Source organism: Sinocyclocheilus anshuiensis, unplaced genomic scaffold, assembly GCF_001515605.1.
Source record: "Sinocyclocheilus anshuiensis isolate Anshui unplaced genomic scaffold, SAMN03320099.WGS_v1.1 scaffold64, whole genome shotgun sequence".
Taxonomy (NCBI): Eukaryota; Metazoa; Chordata; class Actinopteri; order Cypriniformes; family Cyprinidae; genus Sinocyclocheilus; species Sinocyclocheilus anshuiensis.
The window spans coordinates 596,571-614,600 of NW_015557063.1; the positions used below are offsets into that span (position 1 = coordinate 596,571).

The window sequence follows — 18,030 nt, forward strand, 5'->3', positions numbered from 1 at the left end:
GCTGTGTGTTTCGTTGTGAAAGCGAAACTACTTTGTTTGGCCTTCCAAAAGAGGACACGACTAGATATCAGTGGTTAAGTTGTATTTACAACACTGTTCCACAACAGTTCAACCCAAATATTCAGATGTGTCCAGCGCATTTTATGGAGGACTGTTTCCTGATCCTGGGAGAGTAGACTACAATGCCGACTGTTCTGACTCACAGACTGAAAGTACGTTTTTTATATTTATATTTAAAGAATTTGCCACTGATGATTCAAACGTGAGTTTTGAGCAGTGTAGAGTAGTGCTTGTTGTTTGTCATTTCTCCGATCACAAATGCAGACATGGTTTTATGTTTACGCAAAGCGATGCAATGCAACGCGTAAAAAGACAGTAATAAGTCATTATAATCCGTAATTATGTCCCCACTGGATGCAACAAATGCCTCGTTTATAATGGGTTTTAATGTTTTTGTTTCGTCGCTCCGGCCGGACAAGGCATCACAATATGGTAAGGGGCGTAACATTTTCGTCACACGCTTGAGGTATTCGGCCAATCACAATGCACTGGATAGCTGGCCAATCAGAGCACACCTCGCTTTTCAGACCGATGAGCTTTGTAAAAAAACGCGTTTCAGAAAGGCGGGGCATAGAGGAGAAACAATAATGTACAGTATGTAGAAAATAATGGTTTTTTTAACCTTAAACCGCATAAACACATTTCATTACACCAAATAATGTTATTTTTAGCAGCATCATATGACCCCTTTAACTTGTAAATCTCATTTAAATACCCCTGTAATATTCTGTCTTACTGTAGGTGGGACTGAATGTACTTACTGAGAAATCCAGCAAATTTAACCCTGCCACCAGACTGTTCATACAGAGGTTTATCCCCTTCCCTGCTGTAGGTATGTCGGTACACAGATGCAGTATATTGCTTGACTCACTCTGTATTGTGTGAAGCTCCCCCTGCTGTCAGTATGAAAGCATAACACACACTACTATTCAAAAGTTTGTAGTCAGTAAGATTTTGTTTGAATGTTTTTGAAATAATTCTCTTGTGCCCACAACTGATTTATTTGATCCATGATGCAGTAAATTAGTAATATTGTGAAATATCATTACAATTTAAATTTAACTGTTTTCTTTTTTATTTATTTTAAAATGTAATTTATTCCTGTGATTGAAAAGCTGAATTTTCAGCAGCCATTTCTTCATTGTCACATGATCCTTCAGAAATCATTCAGATATGCTGATTTGATGCGCAAAAAACATTTCTTATTATTATCAATTTTGAAAACCGTTTTGTTGCTTAATATTTTAGTAGAAACTATGATGCATTTTTTAAAATAAGAACATTATTATTAGAACAGCTTATGATCAGTTTAATGCATCCTTGCTGATTAAAAGTAATAATTTATTTAAATCATACTGACCCCAAACTATATTTTAATCAAGTACATTGCAGATTCAACTGTGAATTCTTAAAATAATAGACACACATCGGAAGGATATTGCATCAGGTTATTTTCACCTATCTATGCGGTGCAAACTATATTAAGACGAAATGACCTTTCACAGAAACTGGATGTCATGTTTTGTTTAGCATGGATGCTCATCATTAAGATGTGTGTATGTTTTACTTCTCAGCCAGTGCAAACATCTGTAACGTGGCTCTAATGAGACACAGTGAGCTGTCTGAGGGAATAGATGTGCTAGACAGCAACGGGAATGTAGTGGGATCCTCACGGATAGCTGCCAAACATGTGCGTATGTTAGTATTACAGTTGGGACTGTACTTCAGTTTGTTGATAGTTTTTTTTAATGGTTTTATTTTCAAATCAATGCAAGTAAAGCTAGTCATAATTATAAAATTGTATTCTTACTAGCCATGTTGTTACATGAATTTACAAAAGTAGTTCTTTCCCTTTGTTCATAAATTGACCTTTTTATTTGTATGCTTTTTCTTTTTATCAGGCACTGATAGAAACAGCACTAACGCGAGTAGCGCTACCACTGCCAATCTTTGTCCTTCCACCAATAATAATGGCCTTCTTGGAAAAGTATAGAGTTATTTTTGCTTCAGTTGCATTTAAATTCATTCCTGAATGGGAATTAATTATAATTAATAATAATTAATTATGTTATAAACATTATTAATATATTATTAATTATAATTATGAATGAATTACTATTTTACTTGTAATTAATTATTTAAATGATAATTCAATTATTGTTTAATAGCTACAAAAGCAGTCATGAGAGTCTGTCCTTACTGTCCTCGACCAGGCTTCCTCTGATGCAGGCCCATCGCAGAATGATGCTGCCTGTGCACAGTTTAGTATGTCTGGCCGTCTTTGGTCTGTCCTTGCCACTGGCTATCAGTCTCTTCCCACAGATGTCAGAGGTACTGCAGCAATACCTGCATCATTTCCCCTCTTCCTCTACTGCAAACAATTGCTGCAGCAGTTTTAATTTTGTATGTCGACCTCTTGCCATTAACCTTTTCGTGTGTGTGTGCTTTGAATAATAAATATTTTAGCAGGGAATTGCTTGCTAATCGTTCTTTGCTCCTCACAGATCGAGGCATCTCACCTTGAGCCGGAAATTGCCATGGCAACGGATTGCAAGGTGCTGACTTACAACAAGGGACTGTGATGAAAGAGAAAGAAGTTTCTCAGCTGTCTAAGATTGCCAAGGACGTGTAGCATAAGAGGTGCAAACAGTATTGAGGAGAAAAATGCATTCCAAGCAATAGTAACCAGCTAACCTTTTCCTTAACAGCTGAGCCATTTATCAGTTTTACAGAACTGTTTATAAAGTAATAATTACTGTATTTACAATTTTACTGACAACTATGACAGGGAGGAAACGAGGCCTTATATTAAATTATTTTATATATTAATAAATATTATATTCATGTTGATCAAACTAATTATGGGATAATGAGAGTAGTTAGGTGCTGCTTTAAATTTTAAATTATTCTATTATATGGTCAGTGAATGCACTTTAATGAAAATGTAATTGCAATTAACTTTGTGTTTAGTTGCATGTCACACTTGATATTTTCCAAATTCCAGACAAAATGTAATTACTTGTTGTTTTATGTGCACTTGTACAGAGTTTTCGTCCTTAAGTCTTAACTTTTTAAAAATATATCTGTTGCAATATTGACACAAATACATGTTTGAAAATTTTACTATTTTTCGACTGTGTTCTGTTTAAACAATTAATATTTTTTATGGTCTGGTATTAACATTTAATAACAATTTTTATAAATATATTTTCTTTTGATTGCTCTGTTTGCTTTAACCATGATTTTGCCATTTAAGTTTGAAAATTTGATTTTAGTAATTATTTTGTTTTAAAAAATACAACAAAGTTCACCAACTTAATATCAAGACACCATGTTCTATTACCTTTACTCAAGTAAGAAGAGCTTATAAATAGGACATAATGGATACAAACAGCAGTATAAAACACAAGCATCGTCACATTTCCAAGCCATAAATGAACATTTCTCTCATCTCTCGCTTCTTATTCAACTGTTTGTGTTTCACAACAATCCTCCAGGTCAAAGGTTCAGGATTCAAAAAGGATGAGCAACATTCTTGACATTCCGTCTCATGTTTTTCCAGCTTCTCCTTGTCTCTGAATTTCCATCACATAAATTAAGCAATGCAATATCCAGCAAAAGTAGATTTTGAACCAGGAGCTTGCATCAACACAAACAGCTTCATATAAGAAAACTTAATCGGATTAGAAAGAGAATGTCTGGTTTGAGTGACAGTACCATTCAGTATGCAAAAAGTCACGCTGTATGCGTATACATTCACAGTACAAAACAAGCATGGGTCAGACTTGAGCACATGCAACGGGCTAGTCTTTCCTTCCCATTCACATAAAATTCATATTATATGGCTGAACATATAAAGTTAGACGATATCTTGCATATGCAAGAGCAATGCATTAATAGTGCAATATATATATATATATATATATATATATATATATATATATTAGAATCCTTATGGCAAAGTTATAAATTGGTACACACAAGACATTTTACCTCAATGTAAGCACAAAGCTACATGACAAAAACTTCTCAACAAATGCATAAAAAGTAACGAATAGATAAAACCCAGGCTAATTCTGATTACTGATGTTATTCTTTGTGTAACATGCATGAGACTTGTGGGGTTTTCTGTTTAGATTAGAAGTAAAATTACCTTTTACGCTAATCTTGGACCAGTCGTCTTGTTGCTTCTTTCCAATCAATAAAACTGGCCTTAGATCAACCTCAAAGTGCAACTTCTATGAACACTAAATAAATGGCTAGATAAAAACACTGGGAGTGTGTGAAGGGTGCGAGTGTGGATGCGGATGATGAATGGGACACTCCACTTGAGTTTGGCCCAGGAGGAGTTCCTTCTCCCTGGATAAACACGGTCCGCTAATCTGCTGACTGTGGGAATGATAGAGCCTCAGGAAGGACAGAATAGAGTGAGCCAACCACAGAGCCGTTACACACCACAGAGAGATCTGCAAAGAGAAACACACTTAGGATAACACGTTACCATGTAAAATATGCATGTTTTGTTGAACTGTGCCACAGATCTCAGAACGAAAAACAAGTTACTTCAGTTGCTCTTTTACCTGCGCACAATTGAGCTCAGAGTAGAAAGAGGATGTCTCAACGTCCAGATAAAGAGGAACGGACTGTGACTCGGCACAACTGCAGAGACAGAGAATCATTAAATACATCACTATCTAATAACATTATGTAGGTATTTCATTCATTCCTGAAACATGTGCATTCAACAGTATGCATTTTTAGACCATAGTCTATGTTAATCAATTCTCTAAAGCTGCTTTGAAGCATTGTGAAAAGTGCTACACAAACAATCTTCATATCAGCTTATAGATTTAAAGCTTTGTGTACCTGTAGGATCTGGTGTTGTGGTCTGTAACAGTGTTGCACCAGGACACCAGGCCCAGGGTGAGAGTAACACTGGCCCCTCCAGAGAGGAAGAGCACACACAGACTCAACAGCAGCGTGAGGAAGGCAGAGAACAGCGTGCTGCAGGAAAATGAAAATCAATGGATCACACAATTTACTTTCTGATACATATAAGGTTGGTCCTTATATAAAACATTAATTTAAATATTACTTAATATACACAAACATTAAAAAAGCATATTAATCTCTCTCACTCTATATATAATTCATTAATATTTAAGTATTAAAAAGACTTAAATGATTGAATAATAGTCTATATTTAAAATATATACAGCATAATGCATAATTATATGTTGTACTTATTTTAATATATTGTTTTACATAACATATATAATTGAATAATTAAGACATTATTAAATAATTGAATAATATATTTAAAATGTTTAAGTATAATTATTATAATTACATTAAACATTTATATTGAACTAATATAAAATATTTAGGTTAATTTCTTTGATATACACAAATATTAAATAGCATTAAGTTGAATATATATATATATATATATATATATAATACCAAATTATTTAATATTTAAATTTTAGTTTATATTATTTTTATATAATACATGGGTTTGATTTAATTTTATTATTTCATAAAATGTCTATACTAGTTTCTGCTGTTATATAGATAAGTAATTGTACCATTAACGAATGCGGCATTCAAATGTTTTAATTGTATTTAAGTTTTATGTCACATTATTAAGACTCACTCGTCATGCCGCCGATGGAGGTAGAACAGGCTCCTCCAGCCCTGAACAGCGCCGTACAACACCGTGAACACACCGACAAATGTGGCGAACTGGCACGCCGCTAATGGACCCCATTGTTGTACCACCAAATGAGTGACCGTTCTGGACTCTTCCTCGCCCACCGTGAAGTTCTCCGTCCTCCAGAAGCCTTGACTAAACAGCGCGCACCTTCCCTTGAAAGCGGATCCGTTTAAAGCGAGCGGCACGACCACCAAGAGTCCAGCTATGACGGACAGGGTGTGGGCGGCGCAGTGAGCCAGCAGCAGCCGCCGATCCAGCTCCATGTACTCGAAGATTAGTTTCAGCCTGTGGTGGAGGAGCGTAGCCTAACGTTACCTGCTAGAATCTAGACGTTTGGTTTCGACAGTGTACCTGCAAATGTAAACCATAAATACTAAGTGGAATTTTACAGCACGACACTGCGCGTGTTTGTGTCGGGACTCCTCCTGCTCCTCCTCCTCCTCCTCCTCCTCCGGCGGCGGGACGCTGCGGTTCGGCTCTGCTCACTGTGACGCACTCTCACACGATCCTCACGTACGCGCGAGCTGCAACATAAACGGATTTTTTTTTGTTTTTTTCCAAATATGCGTGTAACTGATTTAATTTGATTTAAATATTTAATTGACATTTCATTAAAAATGTCAGTAAAAGTGGGTGTTTTCCATGTCAAAGGCGTTATGCTGAAAATGGGTCATCCATCATGTCTCTCTGGTTGTTGTTACCAGTGTTACCCACTTTACAATCCAAAAAAAATGCAACAGATATTTTACACCCACGAGCTTTTAAAAGAAAGAAAGAAAAAAAAAGTTGACATTTGATACCTCAAATGTGAAGGCCAGGTAGAAACGCATATCGGAATTATTTTATATTGTTTGGTACATTTTTCCATCAGCAGAAGTTTTAAAATTATACTCTATAACATTTTTTCCGTTCAAACAGACTCGCGTCTCAAATCTCTTTATTTAACTAATAATAAAAATGTGACAGACTCCTGAAACAATATAAGAAATGTTATAGCCAGCTATTTATGAGGATCTACATTTCTCTAATTGTCAGTGTTTTCCATTTGATTTGATTTGTGTATTCATTCAATTATTATGTTTATATTATATCAATATATTTTACATTATGTTAATACATAATTTTAATTTAATACTTCATTTAATTATTTTGTATATATGGGTGTTTTCCTTATGTGTGTTTTGTGTCCTTGTGTGTTACATGTGAAGTATTTGTTTCTTTCTTTAAACGATTAATTCACTTAATTTTAAATGATTAATTCACTTAATTTTTAGAGATGTAAATCGCTCGTATGATGTTGCGCTATTAATATTCCTCCGGTAGGCGGTAGTATTGCCAAAATCAATGCTGCAACCATAACAACCACGAAGAAGAGTGTCAAAGATTTGTTTCTTAGCGTCCCAACAATATTTTCTTAATTAAACTGGCTTCTAAGCAGACTGCAAACATTTTAAAACCTTAAACGCAATGGACGAAAAGGTAAAAAAAAGATACTTGGCTTGTTGTTTCCTTTTATAAGTGATAAAAGCTAGGCGACGCTGCATGCTGTGCTGGGCGCAGTTCAAATTCGTCGAAATTATGTGTTTTGGTTTCAAAAGGTTACGACTTTTTTAATGACATGAACTGTAATATGTGCCTACTTAGATTTTATGAGCGTGTTTGATTTGATTTATTTATTAGTAAGCGTTTAAAGCTGTCATGAATTAATCCTGTTGGGAAAAACAGCCTAAGGTGGTTTGCTGGTCTTAGTTTTGTCTCCAAGCCTGGTTAAGCTGGTCTGAGGGAATAGATGACCAGCTGTGTGTGGGACTTTTCACCTGGTCATACTGGAAGACCAGATACACTGGTTTGGCATAGCCAGGATGGGATACCTTTCTAAATCTTCTAAAACCAGCATATAATGAATTGACATACTGGTCTCCTGATGCAGAAGCTGTGGCTACATTTAGGGTTAATAATGCAGTAGTTTTGTGTTGTCAACTCTTGTGGCATTGGTTATGTGTGGCAGGTTTTCGATCCTACTGCAGGGGATGATGGGTCAGAGGCAGAGGCCGGTGCATCATCATGTTTGGGAGCCACTGGAGGATCATCTGGTTCCCGTTTGGAGTCACAGCTCCAGGAGGCCATTCGGTTAAAGACGGAGGGGAATGCATTCTACAGAGAGAAAAATGTGCGCACTGCCATCGGACGTTATCATCGTGCTTTGCTCGTTCTCCGTGGCCTGGACTCTGAGGTGAACTCTGTCCTGCAAGGGTTTGGGGCTCAGGTGCCTAAACTGAGCCAGGAGCAGGAGAACCTGCTGAGGAGCACTCAAGTAGACTGCTATAACAATTTAGCAGGTGTGTATTCCTTCCAAACAAGATACTGTAGCCATGTGAGGTGGTAATGCTTTGGCACTGAATTGCACAACACTAAAATTGAATAATTTTATCCAAAGCTACTTTCTGTGCATTTATAAGCATGTTTTTATGAAGAGTTTCTTACTGGGCAGGCTAGGCTAGGTATCGTCATTGGTCATGCATTATCATACCATTTGGGGTAGTCGTGGCCTAATGCAGTAGTGACACAGTACTAGTAGTAGCACATGCCACTCTCCACTGACACATGCAAGTGAAAACCAGAAGTGTCACCGGATGTGCCACTGAGCATAGTGGCATGTGCCAATGGCATCCGTACGCAGTGTTGGGAAGGTTACTTTGGAAATGTAATAGGTTACAGATTACAAGTTACCCTACTTAAAATGTAATAAGTAGTGTAACTTTTCAATTACTTTATTAAAGTAATGCTTCTGAAACATTGGTGTTTCATATTTTAGAGCAGTCACTACAATTTATGGAAGAACTCAATTAAATCTGTATGCGGGAGTGTGTGTGAAAAAATCAGATGTAACCCCCTTTGTAATCCTTAACATTTTCATAAGTAACTGTAATTTAATTACACATTTTTTCTTAGTAACTGTAACTGATTACAATTACTTTTATTTTGTAATTAAATTACATAATTCCGTTACATGTAACTAGTTACTCCCCAACACTGTCCGTACGTCAGATGCCATGTCACTTAATGTTAATACTGCCTCTCTCCTAATGGTTAGAGAGCCGGACTTGTAACCCGAAGGTTGCGGGTTTGAGTCTCAGGTCTGGCAGGGATTGTAGGTGGGGGGAATGAATAACCAGCACTCTCTTCCACCCTCAATACCACGACTGAGGTGAGACCCTTGAGCAAGGCACCGAACCCCCAACTGCTCCAATATGGCTGCCCACTGTTCCGGGTGTGTGTTCACGGTGTGTGTGTGCACTTGGATTGGTTAAATGCAGAGCACAAATTCCAAGTATGGGTCACCATACTTGGCCTCACTTCACTTTCACTTTAATTTCCTATTGGTTTGAAACCTCCAAACCAAATCCCTCCATTTCTGTCTATCTCGGCATAAGTTTCCATCTATTTCACCATCATCTTACCCCCACAACTAGGATCCTGTTATTGGCTTTCACACTTTGCTGGCACCTCATCATATTGACCACATTAAAAACTCTAACCATAGCAGTTAATCATAATGAGAAATGGGAAACTAAATCGTGTGAACTTTGTCCTTGATCTCATGATAACCCATAACGGAAGAGATCTTGCTTTATCATTAATATTCTACCATTCAGTAGTTTGTACTTGTATTCAGCAAGGACTCAAAAGTGACAGTTAGGCATTTATAATCTTACAAAAGATTTCCATTTCAAATAAATACTGTTCTTTTGGACTTTCTACTCATCAAATATTCCTCAGAAAAATACATCACACTTTGTAGAAAAATAAGCAGCACAACTGTTTTCACCATTAATGGTAATAAGAAATGTTTCTTGAGCAGCAAATCAGCATATTAGACAATGTTATGTGACAAATGAAGACTGGAGTAATGACTGCTGAAAATTCAGCTTGCCTTCACAGGAATAAATTACATTTTAAAATGTATTTGAAATTTTAATAGTATTTTGAAATATTTATGTTTTTGCTGTATTTTGGACCAAATAAATTCAGACTTTGTGAGCATAAGAGACTTCTTTCAAAAATCTTACTGACCGCAAAGTTTTGAATGGTAGTGTTTGTAAATCTCATCTGGGAAAGCATTCTCCTCTTAACCCATTTCTGTGTTTCACAGCATGTTTGCTACAGCGACAGGTGGTGGACTATGCCCGTGTGTTAGAGTACAGTCTGAAAGTGCTCCGGTGGAGGTCAGGTGACATTAAGGCCCTCTACAGAGCTGGAGTGGCCTCATTACAACTGGGTGATGCACAGTCTGCTCGACATTACCTCATACAGGCCAGCAGGGGGAAACCTAATGGTAAAAACAAACCACATCCCACCTTTCTTGCATATTTCATCATTCGCCAACCTGCACCAGGGGTCGCCAGAGCGCTCCAAGGGGTCACCTAATTGATTTTGTTGGATTCAGTGTCAAATTATCGTTATTATGCTATAAACAGATGTCTAGCTGAGAAAACAATCAAACGAGCAGTGGGTCTTCACTTACTGCATTCTGTCTGATGCCATGTGCAGTCAAGTTAAAAATAGTTCAAAAACATGTCACAGGACCCCTGCATTCTCTTCTGTTCCTTTAGCTATATTTAAACGCAATAATGTGTCCTGTGTAAGCATGGTTAAATGCCACACAGAATCAGTGAAAATTCTCAGCATGATATACAGATTGAAATTGTGCAATGATATTCATAATGCAATCATATGATTTGATAAAACACTACTTGCTGAAAAAGCAAAGACACGGGGTTACCATTAAACATATCTGGGCTGGTAATTTGACAAGTTAATAACCAAACTTTCCACAGTATTTTTTTTTTCAGACTTATTTTGGTTTAAAAGGCTTTTCTGTTGCCTTGTAATATTAAATGACGTGTATGTGTGCATACATTTAAATGTGGTGTCAGAAAGCATGTGACATAAAAAAGTCCCCTGAGATAAAGGTTGAGAACTACTGGTATTATTCATATTTTCAGCTACAATTTTCACAAGGGAATACAGCATGTGTGCCTGTTACGTAATGCAGCGTGGTATTACATTTTGCGGATGCAATAATTTTCTTAAGAATTAGTAAGATCAAAGACCCCTGCTCTGCAGCCTTCAGTTGAACTGCAGTTTCACATCTGCACTCAAGAGTTCATGTCAGTGATTTGATTGGAAATAATGAGACATTCATATCATCCTGTTCTCCATTTCTCAGATCCTGATGTAAAGAAACAGCTGCAGCGAGTGGAGGAGAGACTCAGCCAAGACTACCAGAAAGAGAAGGCACTGTACAAAGGCATGTTCAGCAAGCAGAAACAGGGTGAGGAGCAGTTAGCAGAGGAGAAGACCCAGAAATTGGTCTAAACTGACAAATACACGACTCGGCAGGAACATACATCGAGTTAAATTAAGCTTGAGCTGTCGTCACCAGGAGGCAAGTGGGATGTTTTGCTTCAGGGCACGGATAATTTGCTACATATGGCATTTACTGGTGTTGACTGAATGTGTGGCTGAAATCTGGTGCAACGTGGCAGCTTGTACAAGAATTTTAATGCACTTAAAATGCATTGTACTCTGGTATTGTATAGTTAACATACTGTCTAGCTGCTTCTGTTTTGCATTCAGTTTCTTCCAGCTGTGGGTCTGTATTTTTTACATGACACAGCAGGAACATACATCATTAAATTAAGCTTGAGCTGCCAGGAAGAAAGTGGGATGTTTTGCTTCAGGGCATGGATAATTTGCTACATATGGCATTTACTGGTGTTGACTGAATGTGTGGCTGAAATCTGGTGCAACGTGGCAGCTTGTACAAGAATTTTAATGCACTTAAAATGCATTGTACTCTGGTATTGTATAGTTAACATACTGTCTAGCTGCTTCTGTTTTGCATTCAGTTTCTTCCAGCTGTGGGTCTGTATTTTTTTTTTCCATATGATAGTTCTCTTGCTTTTTGTTTGTTCATCCTAATAAATATTTTTGAAAGAACTTTATGCATAATGTATTTGCCATTTGAAACGGAGTGTTCAAAAGCTATTATTAATGGATTATGCTAATATGATTATGGAAATGCTGTGATAAGACATTTAATGTAAGTCTATGAAAGCAGATTTTTGTTTGTGAGATCTCATGTAATCCTATTGTACCACAAAACACTTCACTCAGCAGTAGCAACATATTCCGTCATTGCCAAGCAAATAAGGATCATTTCAAATTGGAAACAATTTTATTGATTGCTGAAACATGAACTCCTTAACAATCATTTCAAATTCTGTATTTTATTGTTTTTTTTTTTTTCAAAGTCCTGAGCATAAGTTCAAACAACATCTTTTTGTATTTGGTCAGCATATACTTTGGAGTGCTTTTTTTTTAAAAGCATAATATGTTCATAGTAAAAACAACACCAGAACCACTATGACCATAAGAGTGCACATAGACACGGCATGGCATGCAGAAGCACCTAAACAAGCAGAAAGAGAGAAAATTGTACGTTTGGAAAAGTTGGCAGCTTGGTTTCTCCCATTTTTAATTGTTCATACTAATCTTTCTTTTTCGACTTGTGATTTTTATTGAAACTGAGGGACCTCATAGAGCCAAACATTTTCCTTCCAAGGTCACGGAACGATCTGGAACGGGTGAGAGGAGCTGATGGGGGAGGTGAGGGCGAGAGCGATGGGGACGAAAGAGGAGAAAGAGAGTAACTGCTTCCCTCCAGGCTCTGGGAGCGAGAGAGATGGAAAAGACTGGCAGTTGAAGAATGATGTTTCTCCTCCTTTCTCACAAGATTGCGAGCACGTTCAGAGCCCCGTCCTGCATGGCTGATCTCAAATGAGGAACGCCACTGATTGCTTTCCCGTTTCTGAGAATGTGGCTCGAGAATTCCTTGAGACTCGCTTCGAAATAATGCTCTCCTGGACAACCGGAGGCTGGAACTTCTACTGTCCCAACTCGTACCTTTCTTTTTCGAGTTGTTCCCTCTTTGATCTTGCCTACTGGACGATGTTTCTTTCAGCGAGGTGTGCCTCCAACCAAATCCTCCAGCTCTCTCATCATAGTCCTCTCGTCCCCAAAATCGTGTTTCGAACCCCTTCCAAAACTTTCCACCCTTTTTAGGTGTTTGAGTGCTCATTTCATCCTCCCATCCAGTGCCATAGTCTCTACCCGAATAGCTACTAACTGTGGATGCTCGAATAAGTTCTCTTGTGGCATGTTTGCCCTGGTACAGCCTCTCTCCATCCCCACTCCTCCTCCACCCTCTATCTTGAGGCCTCCACCCAGCCCCTGCGTTCTGCCTGAGGGAACCTCCACGAGGCCGAATGGGACCCTCCAGTGAGGAACTACATGGGTGAAAGCGTGGTAGAGAGCATTGAGATGGGGAGTCACGCTGAAATACTGAAAGCTGAGCAGGAGTGAAGGGTGAATTTGAAAGTAGCCGAGGAGGGGAGTGGACTCTGTTGTGGGAGGAGCCTGGAGAGGAGGCAGAGTCTGATTGATTATGTGGGAAATGCAGAATGGGAGAAGAAAGAGTAGGCATGGGACCAGAATTGTCCGATTGAGGGCTACCTGACTGTGATGTCAGTGCCGAATGGCAATCCGAGTGTGAAACTTGTAGGCGATGCTGTTGAGATATGTAATCCTGTCCAGTGCCTGCACCTGCCCAGGTGTTTGATGGTGGTGTTAGATTAGTTTGATCTAATCCAAATGGGTGCTGAAATGATGACCGGGAGGAGTACTGTGTAGGAACGTTACTTGGAGAAGCAGATCCTACACCTCTTTCTCTTTCACTCGTAAAACATTCAGCATCCAACTCCACCCCCTCCTCCATCAAGCCAAGAACTACAGATCTTGGCAGGCCAGATACACGAGAGATTTCACATACAACTGCAGAGTCCTCATTAAGTTTGGGAGGGCTGTCTAAAACTTTGGTTGGAGGACAACCCTCTGCCTCTTCCCTTGAGGCTCCACTCCAGTCTAGAGACTTGGAGAATCCCATTTGCCCAAAGTTTTTTCCAGTTATCTCCAGAGACCCTCGATGGTTCACAGAGGAAGGGCAGGTGGAGATCCTTGGTCTCCTGCTCCAGTTTGGAGTGCTGGTGATGGTGGACGTCGAAGAGGAAGGGGAAGCAGTTGGAGTGACTATACTGGCGGAGAGATGCCCACACGATCCTGAGACCTCTTCTTTCGCATTTTTACCATTAAAACTCAACGTCTTGTTCAGGTTTGGATTCAGGTTCAAATTAAGATTTAAGTGGAAGCTGATGTTGAAATCCTCCCCTGTCACTGAGGGCAAGTTTCCTAGGTTGATGGAATTCCTATTTGCGCATTTACCAATACTGCTGAGGTTAACTCTCGCTGAATTGCCCAGGATAGACTTACAAGGAGTAACACTCCCTCCAGACATGCTGGAGGAGGAAGCACTTCTTGGGTGAAGTCCTTCATAACCAGCACCTGCAATGTTTATTTGGGGTCCACGACTGGAAGTTTCAGCGGTCACCCTGCAGTGATGCTGATGGACTAATCTGTTGATGTATTGCTCCAGCTGAGTAAAGGAAGGAGAAGTTGGGGGATGGCCCTTCACAGGAGGTTGCTCAAGCCCTGGCTCCACAGGCTGCTCGCTCTCTGGACTGGGGGAGAGGCGTGTGGGGGAAGGTTCCTGGCAGGTGGTGAACAGGGGGCTCTGGAGGGCCACAGCATGAAGTGGACTAGGGTAATGGTACACCTCTTTTGTCTTCCGAGAAACTAGGTCAGAGCAAAATTTAGGGTCCAGCTGAAGCTGTGGACTGGAGTTGGAAGAGGGTAAAAGAGTGCCTGGGTGAATGCCTCCCAAACTCGAACAAAGGTCTGTCACGAACATGAGGCTATTGAGCTCAAGATCACCTGTTTATAAAAAACAAAAAACACTTTGTAATGTTATTTACATTCTTCTTAGTTAGTATACAATAAATTATGTAATGATTTTAATTAGAAAACAGCATCAAATCAAAAGCACAAAATGATTACAAATTATTTTTTAAATAATACTTTTTATTTTTTTTAAATATTGCATTAAAATTATGGGACGATTTCTTTTCCATTAAAATCATTTTTAGTTTTCACATTCCCAATTAAATTATTATTATTGTAAATAATAATTATGCATATGGACATTTTACTTTTTTTTGTACTTTCAGTTTTTAATTTCTAATATTAGCCAAACAGGGATTGTCATTAAATGCTCATTACTATTTTTCAGGAATTTTATAGTATGATTTATGATTTTTTTAATTATTTAAATTATCTTGAAAAAACGCAAATGTACAAAAAATACTACCATCATGTATAAGTACTTCTAACAATTTTGATTACATAAATGGGCAAAGTTCTTCTTTCTTTTGGTTTTTGAATGAAATATGACTCAGACGTGTGTGTTTTTTTTAAGATCACAAGTCATACCAGTAGAAAAGGGCCTTCTTTCTTGTTTCTCCACTGTGCCCTCAGGACACTCAGTACTATGAGATTCAGCCTCCCTCCAATGAGTGGCACTATGATCCAGTGAGTGTGGCCTACAACTGACTTTCAATGACCCTCCAGGAGCCGCCTCGCTGGATACAGAGTAACAAGAGTCTGACAGAGAACTCCCACTGACCGAGTAAAAACCTGTGGACAAGAGAATGACAGATGAAGTGAAGAGTGTTAGGGGGAGCAGTGCTTCAGGGGTGACACATGATATAAATGATGGGATTGCCATAAAAAGCCAGGGTTAATGTTTGCCAAAGTAAAAAGAGAACTGCCAAAAACACAGAAAATATGTGTCATGTTGAAGTTGAAAGGTTAACACTGAATCATTTGTTTCAAACAGAGCCCCAAGCTATCCAAGCTATGAGTCATGCACTTGTGTGAAATGTATTACTGTTTCATGCAGGGCTCATTCCTTGGGGACGGCTTAAAGGATAAATATCTTTTGATTTAAATATTTCACATAGTTTCAATGATTGAGGAACCTCTGCATAGTTTATCCAAAAAGGTTAAATTTTGTTGTGCAAGTTTAATCTTACCACAATGAGCTTAAGTGTATCATTTTTTCGATGTTAAAATATGTTCTCCTATCCCAGCTAAGAGAACCATTTGTGGCTCTGTGGAATTATCAAAACATTGCTATTTTTGTCTGAGCATCTAGGCAGAAATATATTATTTCTGAATATATGAATGACTTATTGTCTCTCTGTATCCATTACAGAGTTAGCACTTATATATATACAGTAAATACAAATATATAAATATATTTAAAATTGTTATTAAAAAAAATTTACATTTCACAATAGTGATGTTTTGATCAAATAAATGCAGCTTCAATGACATTACAAAATCTTAACTTATATATCAAAAGCTGTAGCTTCAAAACATGTTGCATGTGTTGACTCTGCATTGGATGCATATGTGACTATGCCATATTACATTTTGTCATTTGGGTCTTTTTAATTCCCCTATTCCCCTAAGTCAGCATTCATGGATTTTCCGACTATGAATTGAAATGTATTAACATTTTATGACATTTTTTAGGTGTGTCAGATTACTCATATTTTTATACCAGTTTTGACCAACACTACTGAATAACATAAAATACCAAGAATAACCAACTGTGACTAAATAATTATATACAGTGGGGAAAATATTTATTTGAGCTGATTTTGTAAGTTCGCCCACTTACAAAGAAATGAAGGGTCTGTCATTTTTATGGTAGGCTTATTTTAACGTATAGAGACAGAATACCAACTAAAAAATCCAGAAAAAAAAACATTATATAAAGGTTAGAAATTGATTTGCATTTCAGTGAGTGAAATAAGTATTTGATCCCCAAACAAAACATGACTTAATACTTGGTGCAGAAACCGTTGTTGGCAAGCACAGAGGTAAGACGTTTTTTTTGTAGTTGGTCACCAGGTTTGCACACATCTCAGGAGGGATTTTGATCCACTCCTCTTTACAGATCCTCTCTTAAATCCTAAAGGTTTCTTGGCTGTCATTTGGCAACTCGAAGTTTCAGCTGCCTCCACAGATTTTCTATAGGATTGAGATCTGGAGACTGGCTAGGCCACTCCATGACTTTAATGTGCTTCTTCTTGAGCCACTCCTTTGTTGCCTTGGTAAGTCATGTTTTGCTTGGGGATCAAATACTTATTTCACACACTGAAATGCAAATCAATTTCTAACCTTTATATAATGTTTATTTTCTGGATTTTTGGTTGATATTCTGTCTCTATACGTTAAAATAAACCTACCATAAAAATTACAAACCCTTCATTTCTTTGTATGTGGGCGAACTTACAAAATCAGCAGGGAATCAAATAAATATTTTCCCCACTGTAATGCTCCAAATGCCAAATACTAAAAAGGGAAACAATACTGTGGAACAATGATTAATCACACAATTCGCTCTTTGTGAATCAAAACTCAAAAGTAGGGGTGCGCCGATCCGATATTCAGTATCGGTATCGCTCCGATACTGGCATTTTCTGTTGGATTGGGGTATCGGTCAGACGACACCGATCCAAATCCGATATAGTGCGTATACTATTCTGTTATTATTAAGCCCCACGAAAGCCACAAAAACATTATAAAGCACCATAAAGTTTTCGTGCACTATATTTCAAGTGTTCTGAAGCTTTTCCATAGTTTAAAACCAGTTAAACTCTGCGGACCCGGATACGGGTCCAAAATGACGTTAAAAATGTTTATGCTTCATTTACATAGCCTTCCTTATATGGTATCAGCCCATATATGGGTTCATTTGAAAGCTTGCACTCCATAATGTCCACTACCGTTTCGGACACCACTATATATAGCACTAAATTAGGGATGCATCGATCAGATACTTAGTATCAGTATCGGCTCCGATACTGGCATTTTCTGCCAGATCGGGTAATGGTCAGACGAGACCGATCCAAATCCGATATTGTGCGTATACTATTGTGTGTTATTGTTAAGCCCCACAAAAGCACAAAAACATTATAAAGCACCATAAAGTCAAAATCCAAGTGTTCTGAAGCCATTCCATAGTTTAATGTGAGGTACAGATGAATATTTAAGTTGTTGAATTCAAGTTCACGTAAACTCTTCTCTCCGCAGCGGCTGTCTGTCATCCTCCGTTCAGCATTCAAACTGTGTGTCACGTTCGGTTATGACAGTCAAGAAGATGAAACCCTCTCCAAGATGATTAAATGTTCCTAATGTTATACTTGATCTGTAAATAAAGATAAATG

At 38.1% G+C, this 18,030-nt stretch overlaps 4 protein-coding genes across 8 annotated transcripts in view; 2 read left to right on the forward strand and 2 right to left on the reverse strand.

Moving 5' to 3' along the window:
• Positions 1 to 3,070, forward strand: part of sfxn5b (sideroflexin 5b) — an 8,841-nt gene extending 5,771 nt beyond the window's left edge. The window contains exons 10-14 of the mRNA XM_016471062.1: positions 802 to 892; positions 1,635 to 1,750; positions 1,962 to 2,047; positions 2,274 to 2,391; positions 2,565 to 3,070. Of these exons, the coding sequence (XP_016326548.1) occupies positions 802 to 892; positions 1,635 to 1,750; positions 1,962 to 2,047; positions 2,274 to 2,391; positions 2,565 to 2,642 (489 nt within the window). The 3' untranslated portion in view covers positions 2,643 to 3,070. The remainder of the gene's footprint in view (positions 1 to 801; positions 893 to 1,634; positions 1,751 to 1,961; positions 2,048 to 2,273; positions 2,392 to 2,564) is intronic.
• A 202-nt stretch (positions 3,071 to 3,272) lies between these two features.
• LOC107676505 (transmembrane protein 179) lies at positions 3,273 to 6,268 on the reverse strand. The gene is made up of 4 exons (XM_016471057.1): positions 5,717 to 6,268; positions 4,927 to 5,064; positions 4,641 to 4,719; positions 3,273 to 4,526 (listed from the first exon to the last, which is right to left on the reverse strand). The coding sequence occupies exons 1-4, from the start codon at positions 6,037 to 6,039 to the stop codon at positions 4,320 to 4,322; spliced, it is 747 nt and encodes a 248-aa protein (XP_016326543.1). The 5' UTR covers positions 6,040 to 6,268; the 3' UTR covers positions 3,273 to 4,319.
• An 848-nt stretch (positions 6,269 to 7,116) lies between these two features.
• On the forward strand, positions 7,117 to 11,775 carry ttc9c (tetratricopeptide repeat domain 9C). 2 transcript variants are annotated; one of them, XM_016471058.1, is made up of 5 exons: positions 7,117 to 7,255; positions 7,785 to 8,115; positions 9,930 to 10,112; positions 11,007 to 11,191; positions 11,472 to 11,775. In XM_016471058.1, the coding sequence occupies exons 1-4, from the start codon at positions 7,244 to 7,246 to the stop codon at positions 11,153 to 11,155; spliced, it is 675 nt and encodes a 224-aa protein (XP_016326544.1). In that variant the 5' UTR covers positions 7,117 to 7,243; the 3' UTR covers positions 11,156 to 11,191; positions 11,472 to 11,775. The 2 variants fall into 2 exon arrangements, with proteins under 2 accessions (XP_016326544.1, XP_016326545.1); XM_016471059.1 differs by having other exon boundaries at positions 11,007 to 11,164; positions 11,445 to 11,775.
• A 275-nt stretch (positions 11,776 to 12,050) lies between these two features.
• LOC107676543 (dapper homolog 2-like) overlaps positions 12,051 to 18,030 on the reverse strand; it is a 13,435-nt gene continuing 7,455 nt past the window's right edge. For all 4 annotated transcript variants that reach the window (XM_016471121.1, XM_016471119.1, XM_016471120.1 and 1 more), the window contains exons 3-4: positions 15,224 to 15,427; positions 12,051 to 14,668 (exon numbers count right to left, since the gene is read on the reverse strand). In XM_016471121.1, coding sequence (XP_016326607.1) covers positions 12,330 to 14,668; positions 15,224 to 15,427 — 2,543 coding nt within the window. In that variant the 3' untranslated portion in view covers positions 12,051 to 12,329. The remainder of the gene's footprint in view (positions 14,669 to 15,223; positions 15,428 to 18,030) is intronic.

Excerpts from the sequence above, each read along its gene's own strand:
- LOC107676505 (XM_016471057.1), bottom strand. The coding sequence starts at position 6,039 with ATGGAGCTGGATCGGCGGCTGCTGCTGGCTCACTGCGCCGCCCACACC. Across the intron at positions 5,065-5,716 it reads CTCCATCGGCGGCATGACGA|CACGCTGTTCTCTGCCTTCC; the intron begins GTGAGTCTTAAT and ends ATTTTCCTGCAG. Across the intron at positions 4,720-4,926 it reads CACAACACCAGATCCTACAG|TTGTGCCGAGTCACAGTCCG; the intron begins GTACACAAAGCT and ends CTGTCTCTGCAG.
- ttc9c (XM_016471058.1), top strand. Across the intron at positions 8,116-9,929 it reads CTGCTATAACAATTTAGCAG|CATGTTTGCTACAGCGACAG; the intron begins GTGTGTATTCCT and ends TGTGTTTCACAG. Across the intron at positions 10,113-11,006 it reads CAGCAGGGGGAAACCTAATG|ATCCTGATGTAAAGAAACAG; the intron begins GTAAAAACAAAC and ends TCCATTTCTCAG.